At 36.4% G+C, this 10,445-nt stretch overlaps 1 protein-coding gene across 2 annotated transcripts; it reads left to right on the top strand.

Annotated features, from left to right (window-relative positions):
- The first annotated feature begins 418 nt into the window (after positions 1 to 418).
- Positions 419 to 8,615, top strand: LOC108986629 (mitotic checkpoint serine/threonine-protein kinase BUB1). Of its 2 annotated transcripts, XM_018959308.2 has the most exons (14): positions 419 to 568; positions 661 to 811; positions 933 to 1,090; positions 1,198 to 1,288; positions 1,412 to 1,522; positions 1,615 to 1,702; positions 4,646 to 4,749; positions 4,833 to 4,904; positions 4,983 to 5,072; positions 5,156 to 5,313; positions 7,483 to 7,537; positions 7,609 to 7,743; positions 7,831 to 7,952; positions 8,129 to 8,615. In XM_018959308.2, exons 1-14 carry the CDS (start codon positions 510 to 512, stop codon positions 8,313 to 8,315), a joined length of 1,581 nt encoding a protein of 526 aa, XP_018814853.1. In that variant the 5' UTR covers positions 419 to 509; the 3' UTR covers positions 8,316 to 8,615. The 2 variants fall into 2 exon arrangements, with proteins under 2 accessions (XP_018814853.1, XP_018814854.1); XM_018959309.2 differs by lacking the exons at positions 933 to 1,090; positions 1,198 to 1,288 and having other exon boundaries at positions 420 to 568.
- The last annotated feature ends 1,830 nt before the right edge of the window (positions 8,616 to 10,445 follow it).

Here is a 10,445-nt window from a genome sequence, read left to right as displayed (position 1 = left end):
TCTCTGGTAGCTATTTTGTAATTATTATTTTTTGTTTATTATTAATATTTATTATTATATTTTAATTTATGTTTACTTTATTTTATTTTAATTTATTTTAATTTTTAATTTTTCTTATTTTTAGTTCAGGAGAAATATTATAAAGAAATATTATAATATACACTTCTACCTAATCAATATGTGATTTGTCATTTTATTTTAATGTTTAAATATAAATATTTAAACATTAGGATATAAGGGTAAAAATAAAAAATTACAAGTTGATTATATTATATGGAGGTGCATAGAATAAGGCTTATCTAAAATTAATCTTTAATCAATTATTCTTATTATTTTGTTTAATTTTTAATATTTTTTATTGCCGTTCTTTTACATGATGAATTCAAAAGTTCAAGCATTCGAATTTCGCCCGCTTCTTCTTTTTGCCTCTGGAGATCTTTTAAGGGAACAACAATTACAACATCATCTTCTCGGTCTCACTTCTCACACTACACACGCACACAGAAGCCATGACTGTGGTCTTCGAAGATACCAACTCTGCTCCTGACCCCCTCTTGCCCTGGCTCTGGTCCTCTTCCTCTCTATCTTCTCTCTGACACTTTCACACAATCGCGTTGGCTTTCATTGTGATGAATTTGTCGCTGATTTTTGTGGATCCAGGTCGATCAAGAAAGCTCTCGAAGCAGAAACGAGCTCGGGGAACGGTTCGGGGTTAGATCTCAGCAAGCTTCTCTACGATTGCATCGTCACATTCAGGGATGATGACCAGTACCAAAACGACGTTAGATTTCTCCGGATTTGGTTCCTCTATGTAACTTCCTATTCTTCGGTCGTTTTGGTTTCTCGATTCCAACTGCTTGAATTTTTTTTTTCATTCTTGGTATGCATTTGATCTTTTGATGGACTTAATTTGGTGGTTTTGGTCTCTGTAGATGGACGTTAGTGAAGATTTTGAGAGTATTTTTAGAGAAATGACCGAGAGTGAGATATGTCTCGGCCATTCTTTGCTTTATGTATGGTATGCATCCTTTCTTGAATCAAAAGGGAAGTTGCATGACGCTCATATGGTTTATCAGTCTGGATTTCTAAGGTCTCTCTCTTTCTCCCTCTGTGCGTGTCTGTGTTTCTTACCTAGATTGGAGTTGTTTGAGCGTGTCAACTTGTGTCCTAACACTTGTAATGTTGCTCTGCGACTAGAAATGCCAAACCAGTCGAGTTGTTGAAGAAGGCACATGCCCTATTTCTTGATAGAATGTCTGGATTAGTGAATGCTTGTTCACTTCAGAAGGTATTACACATGGCTAAATGGGGAGGGGGGGGGGGGTTGAAGGGGGTGTTAGCTGAAGTTCATGTCATACGCTGTGAGAAGCTTCATCTTTTTTTTGTTTCCTTTTCCTTTTCCATTTTACAGATTGATGATTGTGGATCCATTGAGTTCGAGACAAGTCATATTAATCCATGGTCCGCATCCACCATGAAAGACCTATTGAAGAAGCTGGGTCCTCAGATTATGAAATATGATGTAGGACAATACAGTCACTTCCTTTTGCATAATTGCATTTATTAGTCTCCTCAATAGTTGGCTTTATAATTGCTCTTTGATGCACTTTTCAGGGATACCATTCAAGCCAAAAAGCTTACTCAGGCAAAGTGGCCTTATCTTCTTTGCAGAATTCCTCAAGGAATAAGATTATTGAGATTGGTAATTCTTCATACTAGATTCGTTTTTTCTTTTTTTTTTGTGACATTTACATGGAACTATCTAAATGCCAATGAGTTTTTAGTTTTACTCAAGGCCTTTTTTTTTTTAATAATATTTGTAAGTGTAAATTTAGATGTTCTGACTTCTGACCAACAAAAATCACATTATAAACAGTGAAAACCCTCTGCAGTTGGTATGTTATAATCCTTGTATTTAACAAAGGTTAACTGCTAATTTCTATAACATTTGTTTAACATTCCAACACAAAGATAGCATCCTTTTTTTTGTTAGAAATATTTTTGGTTCCTAAAATTTTGAGATTCGAGTTTCTTGATCTAGACAAATAGAAGTGCACGTACACTTCTTAACCAGATTGAAAATTCTCGAAAGAACTGGCCTTTTTAGTTACACTAACATACATTAAAATGGAAGAAAGAGGAGATCTTGCCTCCCCTTCCTCCTCTCTTGCTGTTATATGGCTGTAAAGGAACTTAAAGGAGGCATTCTAGCATTTCTTGCTTTCTTACTGGTTTTAAAGTAAATAATTTTACTCGATCACAAAAAGTGGTGACATCCAATCACATGAAGAGTATAAATAGACACACCTACACATTAGAAGAGAAAAAGAAAGAACTAGATCCTGATATTGGAGATTCGTATAAAAAATATGAGTGAATACCCAGAGAAATATGGTTTTAATGAAAAAACTTTAAGCTCATTTACTATTTTTTCACAGTTATCAAAGCACCAACCATTGAGTTTTCTCCATAGATATCCAATTAGGCAAGTAGGGATCAAATTCCATTAAACTTCACAATGATGCGACCAAACTATTCTCTCCAACACGCAAAAGAATCCACCACACTTCTAGGCATAAGCTGACCCACTCCAAACATATTGGTCCACTGGAAGTATAATTTTATAAAGAGTAATGCCAGGCCTAGGGCGTGCAAACCCCTTGCATGCCCTCAGGAAAAAAGTGGATACCATCATAGAAAAATGATTATTTTTGGTGAGTCCCACTTTTTTCCGAAAAGGCTTGCGTGCACACCTTAGGCTTGTAGAAATAATGAAGCAGACGATGGTCGACAGATTCTGCACTTCTTCAGCACCTATAACACCAATCAATCACCAATATATGCCTTTCCATAGATTGTTTAACGTGAGAGTCTTTTCTAAGGCAACCGTCTACACCAAAACAGCCACCTTCTGTAGAACTTGTGTCCGCCCTGCTTTTTTCCTTTTTTTTTTTTTTACAAGTAAAAGAACAAATAGATATATTTTATTACAAAACTTAAGGCAGTTCCCTCTATTGAAACATGAGGGGGAACATGTAAAACCTTGAGGCTGCCCCATAATCACATCTTGGCCAGGTGAAATTGAGCCCGAATGTGTCCTCCATGCTCTTTTAAGTAAAGGAAGTTTTAGCATCCTGATATATCACATTATGAAAGGATTTAGCCTTGGAGACCATGCTTAGAAGGGTTCTACCTGCCCTTGTCTTCTACACCTCTCCCGATCTTGCAAGAAATAAAGAGATCCACCTCTCAGTCTTGCGCCACCTTGATGAAAGATACATCCGACTGTTGAGAACCATTAGAGAGATGTAAATTATCCACTACGGAGGCTTCTTTAGAACATGCAATGCTAAATAGCTCTGGAAAATCTTCCTTGAGGGACTGGTCTCCACACAACACATCATGCCAAAAGTAAATTTTAGACTATCTACGATTTCAAAGGTAATAAAGCTGAAAATTCCACATCTTTCTTATATCCTTCAAAAGGCCAACTCCATATGAACTGTCCCAAGAAGCACATATTTAGCAGCAACCACCAACTACCATAAGCTCTCTCTCTCTCTCTCTCTCTCTATATATATATATCATTTACATAGCACCGTAGCCATATATCCAAGGAGGCATGGTTGATAAGAATCAGCTTTTGACCCCCCCCCCCCCCCCCCCCCCCCAAACCCCAAACCACCCCACTGCTCCACAGTAAAGCTGTTTGTAGCTTCTTTGACTGATTAGCAACACTAGGTAGAGGAAAAGGAGACATAAAATAAGTGGCAAGTGGGTAAGTGTGATCAAGACTTGGATAGATACATTCACTTCCATCCAGCTAACTGACGTTCCATTGTAACAATTATACCATCCCATGTAGCTTTAGGCCCCGTTTGGATATTGAGTTAAGATGAGATGAGTTGAGATTGTTTGTGAATAATAGTGAGATATTTGAGATAAGATGAATTAGAAATGGTTTGAGTTAAAATGTTTTATGGGATTATAGGAAAGGAAAAATTGTAATAATTAGATAATGATTAGATGAAAAAATTAAAGATTTGAAATTGAAAAGTGTGTGTGTTTGTGGTGTTTGGATATTGAGATGAGATGGGATGAGATGAGATGGAAGCATCTCTCTATCCAAACCAGGCCTATCTTGATGGAGGCACCCAATGGGAGACCAAGCTATCCCAATGGCAAGGAAGACACCCTACAATCAATAAAACTCAACAGCCAGAACAGGGAGTAATTTGGATTTGGCCAAATTAACCTTCAGACCTGACACTCCACACCAATATCAAATTTCTAGCTTAATACTTGATTTTCTTACTTAATATTTAAGTTCTAGCTTTTTACAAGAAATGCAAGTGAACCCTTGAGGTTTTTTCTAATACAAATCTTTTCTTGTCACTGTATATTGCACTGAAGTATTTAGTTGTATTTCTTTCTCAAATTTTCTCAGTTTAATATTTTATTGTAAGAATTACCCCAAATACACCTTCTCACCATTACACTTGAGCTAAGGCAAATGGTGCAGAAGATAAATTGTTCTTACTTGTCTGAGTGTAGTTACCATGCAGCGAATTTTGGGTTTTATATAAAAGATAAAAGTTAGATGCTGAGACTCTAGGAGGTCAAATTCTATTACTCTGGATTGTAGGTGGAAAGAAGTATCAGATCACAGGTTGTGCTGGTCAGGGTGGTTTTGCTCAAGTATATAAAGCATATGTCCACAGTAATCCAGATGAAGTTGTCGCACTTAAGGTATGTGCTATTTATTATTCTCCTACCGAAAGTGGAGGAGTAGCCTAGTTGGATTGTAACATGGTCTTTGAAATTTCTGACAGATACAAAAGCCTGCTTTCCCATGGGAGTTCTACATGTATCGTCAACTAGATGAGCGCATCTTAGACAATGAAGTACGACATTTTCTGGTGTCCAATGTTTATTGGTGGTTTCTGCTTTTTATTTATTTACTTATTCTCGTATTTTATCAGAGGTCCAACTTTGGTTTTGCTCTGAGAATGCATCTCTACTCTGACTGTAGCATACTTGTCTGTGACTATCTGGCCCATGGGACTCTGCAGGTTGGTTTAATTAATTTTGTATCTCGTGTATTATTAGGTTTAGTCTTCTACATTATGCAGACTCTGATGAAAACCTTCTGCAGGATGCCATAAACTCCTATGTAGTCACTGGAAAGTCCATGGAAGAGGAGTTATGTATTTATTACACAGTAGAGATGCTCTACATGCTAGAAACTTTGCATGGTGCTGGCATCATTCATGGTGATTTTAAGCCTGATAATTTGCTTATTCGTTATGCTAGGTAAGAGACTCTTCCATTATTGTTGTGACCGTGTTACCTCTTCTAATGAACTTTGGCGAAACAGATATGCAATTCGTACATTTTTTTTATAAGCATATGCAATTCGTACATTTTGATGACCAAAACTTTTGGCTCAATGTTTATTGTTAATTCGCAATGTTGACTTTGTATTTTCATCTTCCAACTTGTTTTGGCTTTTTCTTTTGGATTAGTTTTCCGGGTAAATTTGTACATATTATGAGTATGGCTGCTTCTGTTCTTATTTTGTAGGAAAAATTTCACCTCTAAAAAACGGCGACGTTTTCTTCTTGCCAGACTAGTATGATATCAATGCATGGCCAGATTGTTAGACACTTATTTTTAAAATCTTAGTTAATAGCTAGACAAAGTTATCATTCACTTTTTCTGCTCATTTACTACATTCTGAAGGAGCCATGTTATAGGCAAGTTATACGTCGTCTCAAAAGTGGTGGTTTGTGTTGTTAAAGCCTAATCCTTCTAGAAGTGACTGATTTACCAGTACTAATCTTCTTTGTTAAGGAAAGAATTTTAGAATTAGGGTTATAGTCATTGTATTAGCTGCTAGGTCAACTGTGTTGATTATTCCCACTCTATATGGTGGAGTCTTGAAAAAGAAGAGAAATTTCTTTTGCTCTTACTGTTTTTGTATGTGGCAAACCTTGTTTTTAACATGTCATTAGAGCCCAGGGTTTAGAAAATTTTTAGGGCTTAGTGGTAGTTGTTTTCTTCTTTTTTCATGCCTTCATTTTCAGTTTGTTTCTCCTTTCCTTCTCTTGTTTAATTCTACTGACTCTGAAACATTTGCAGTATTATGGGATAAGGTCTGATGGCAGTAGTTGAAGATGGATGGTACCATTCATTTCCATGTCGATTGGATGGTAGTTGTCATCATCCTTGTAGGTGTATGGGATGTTATATTATAAAAAAAAGGCATATGTGATGTTGGTGTGCCTCAAGTTTGGGAAGTTCCCAGAATACATGAATCACAGCTGCTTTGCTAATGGTTTACCTGATACACTGATTAATTCAAAGGCATTGGTGGTTTGTGGTTGTTGTCGTTTGTTATCTTTGGTGGCAGGTTTGTTTTGGTGGTGGTTCTCTGTTAATTTTGTTGATAGTCATCATCCTGGCAGGTGTATGTGATGTTATCTTGTAAAAAAGAAGGTACATGTGAAGTTCATGTGCCTCCAGTTTGGGTAGTGGCCAGCAGACCTGAATCATGGCTGCTTTGGTAGTGGTTTACCCTGTGATATTTACTGAGTCGAAGGCATTGGTGATTTGCGGTGGTTGTGATCTGTGGTGGCAGACTTGTTTTGGTGGTAGTTATTGGTGGATTTTGTTGCAGCATATAACTTCTGTGTCATTTTTTGTTGTTTCTCAATGGTTTCAGTGGTGGCCACCATCAATGATTATACTTGTTTTGGTTGGTTTCCAACTTTTGGATCGTCTCTTGATGTGACTGTTTGGGTTGTCATTAGAGTCGTCTTTCCAATGTGGTTTTGGAGTTGTCACAGTTTTTGTGGCCTCAATGAATTGTCGTTATTCATGTGTCTGTCATTGGTGTATAAGGATTACAGAAACTTCGGTTCATCTAGTTGTTTTTGTCCGGTTTAGTCCAAATTTTGGTCAGATTATGGTAGCTGGCCGGTTCTTTCAGAGTTTCGACTTGTTCTTGTTTTTGGCTGGTTTTGTCGAAGTCTCGATCGCCTCATGTTGTTTTTAGTTCGTTCTGTAGGTGTTGGTCAACAGCCCATCATGTAGGTGCTGTTGGTGTAATATCATCGTCTGTCAAACCTAGAAATAGTCTGGGAGTTTATTTGTTCCAAGTTAAGTTTATATGATTTTTATATGCTCTAACATGACTAGAGGGTAATAGTCATTGTAATAAATGCTAGATCAATTGTATTGATCCACTCTATATGATGAATATAGGGAGAGAGGAGAAATGATCATTTCCTCTGTTTTGTGCCATGCCCTATTTTTAAATCCTTTGTCTTTGCATTTTTACGTGCTATATGGTGCAAATGTTCTTTCCAAACCCTATTTTTCCCCGATGCTCATTTTCGCATTACTGGCATACCAATGGGCCTTATACAATCTGCAGTTGCAGAGTGTCCTTCAGAACTTATTTATCTCACTTTTTGGCAGGGGCGATCTTACAGAAGATGGGTTACGTGAGCACAGTGGTCCTTGGCATGATCAGGTTACTTCTGTTTGCATCAAAGACTCTTTGGCTAAACTTTTTTTATAATGACTCAAAATTTTATCTTCCAGGGCCTTTGCCTTGTTGACTGGGGGAGGGGGATAGACAAACGCCTCTTTCCTGAAAATGCAGAATTTAAAGGAGATTGCAGGACTTCTGGCTTTCGTTGTATTGAAATGCAGGAGAATAAGCCATGGACATTTCAGGCTAGTCTCAAGTCATATATTATCTCAAATGTAGTTGCTAGCATTATTGATTTGACGTATTAGAACATCTGTTTCACGTTCCTCCAGGTGGACACATATGGCCTTTGTGTTATAGTCCATATGATGCTGCATAATTCTTATATGGAGATCGAAAAGAAAAAATCATCTGGTGGTGGCTACATTTATTTACCCAAATCATCTCTTAAACGGTAATCTCTCACCTTGCATAGTCCTAGAAATCTGTTGATATTAATGAGCTCTGTCCTTTAGTTTGTTGGAAAATCATGTCAATAGTTTATTTCTCTTGAAGTATTGGATGGCAGAGATTATTCTCCCTTCCCATCTTTAACTTTCACTTTCATACTTCGTGTTCAATTGGCTTCAGATATTGGAAGGTTGAACTCTGGAAGGATTTGTTTACCCAGCTGCTTAACATGAGTCCTGGCAGTGATGACAACAAGTTGCGGAAATTGAGGGAATCATTCCAGGATTACATGTGCTCTAAACCTCAGTTCATAAAGAAACTAAAGGAGTTACTGGTGAAGCAAAGGGCTTCTTTGTGTTCTGCATAGTCTGTCTCGACTCCGGTCATGCTACTGAATTGTAACTCCTAAAGTCCTGGAATTGTCAAATTTATTCTCTACAACAAAAGCAAAATTAGAAGGTGAAAATATTTTTGTTATTCTCACCTTGACATGAGTACACATTCACGAATCTCATATTAAGATTGTTAAATTACCTTTTTAACTTTTCAAAAAAGTTCCCTTCCTGAAGTCAGTACAGTTCACTGGAGGATTTCTCTGATGTTTGTATGCACATTTGTAAAGAATGTTGAGAGCTCATATGTTTTTATCTTTTTTCTTTAATGTTCATAGGCAGTGTAACATATGTATATCTCCACTCACTGGCCTCTCAGTTTCATACATTTTTTATTTTTTTGGGTAATATTTAAGCATGCTTTGTTCCTGTTACTGTGTTGGCACACTTTATGTAGCATCCCTGCAAGCCTTTGTTTTTTTTAACAGGTAAAAGGAAGTGCTGCAATCCTAAAAACTTTTCTTGTTGCTTTTCAAAATTATTGTGTACCAAAAAAATTTACAAATTCTCTTTGGATTGTAATTTTACCCGCTTCTTGTAATGCTTTCATCCAATTCAGGTGTTCTTGTTGAGAGAACATGCCAATGGCCCATTATGGTCTCAAGATGACAAGATCTATGGACAATGCAGCTTAAGCATGCTTTGTTTGGTTACGCAGTTCAGATGAGATGTTTTGTTGAAAGTTAAATAAAATATTATTAGAGTATAATTTTTTAATATTATTTTTATTTTAAGATTTAAAAAAGTTAAATTGTTTATTATATTTTTTGTGTGAATTTAAAAAAATTATAATAATAAAATGAGATGATTTTGTGTATCCAAACCAGGCCACATTATACCACTCTGTATTCTGGGCATGGGGCCTTGTATCGGTGCTTTTCAACCAAAAGTAACTTTTCTTTGAACGTTGATCATGGAAGCTCGTAGGCATATGCATTCCTTGCCCTACCCTGCCCTGTCCATCTGATTGGGATCGGATTTGGAGTACTTTGTTGGTTTCAGGTCATGAAGGCAGGACTAGAGTTAGAAAGCAATACTTTAATGGATTTGAACTACTGTGGAAACTTCAGTTTTCTAAGATCAAGTTTGATCTTAGGCTGCCGGGTTGCTTAAAGTGCACCCAGGAGATGAAATGATCCATGCATGGTATATCCTTTTAAATGGTCATGATGAACCCTTGAGCTGCAAATGCTTTCCGGGTATGGAATTTGTTCTGTAAATGACTGAATTTATCTAAAATCAGGACTTGATGTCAACTAGATCTTTACACATTAGCTTTCTGTTGAAGAACAGAGAAAAACACCCACACTAGATTGAATCCACTAAAAAATAAAAAATAAAATTAAGAAAAACAAGAATAGGATGGTTGTAGACCCCATAGGATGTGATTTGGCCATTCAACCCCTTTTTGAGGTGGTTTTACGACCACTCCATTTGGCCACCCTCCAGTTGGGTGGTCTACCGTCACCTAAGGTGGGCAAATCAACCATTAGGTGGTTTCAAGTTTCAACTCTTCTTTTAAAAAATATTTATATATATATATATATATATATATATATGTATATAACATGATCAAGTGCATGCAAGTGTATTTAAAAACTCATACAATTCCTACGTACGTGTTCCCGAAATGAAGTTGCTAAACAAGCACCATCCTTGAATTATGCTAAAAGGGTTATTCAAGATATCCTATTTTAAGAATTTAATGTTCAAAAACACTAATTTTTAGGCCTCATTTGGAAGTTGGACTGTTCATCTTAGTTCAATCTAATTTTAATCTCAATTTAATATCTAAATACTCAACTCTCAAATCACTAAATTCATCTCAACTCAATACCTATTTATATTCGGGATCCATAACTACTCATAACTTTTTATAAATATATCTAAATTTATTTAAGGTGGCCCTTACAAAACTCAATCTATTATCTTAACTCACTATTATTCATAAAGAATTCAATTCATCTCAATTCAGCTTAACATTTAAACGGAACCTTAATATCTTGGTCAAGTAGAATGCGGCATGGCCCTTGGATAAAATATATAAAGCTTCAAACCGTTGGCAAGATTGGCATATCCATAAGGTTAAAACAAACCTCATTCAT

The sequence above is a fragment of the Juglans regia genome, chromosome 1 (genome assembly GCF_001411555.2).
Source record: "Juglans regia cultivar Chandler chromosome 1, Walnut 2.0, whole genome shotgun sequence".
NCBI lineage: Eukaryota > Viridiplantae > Streptophyta > Magnoliopsida > Fagales > Juglandaceae > Juglans > Juglans regia.
The sequence above is the reverse complement of the archived record's forward strand: the minus strand, read 5'-3'. Positions and strand labels throughout refer to the sequence as shown.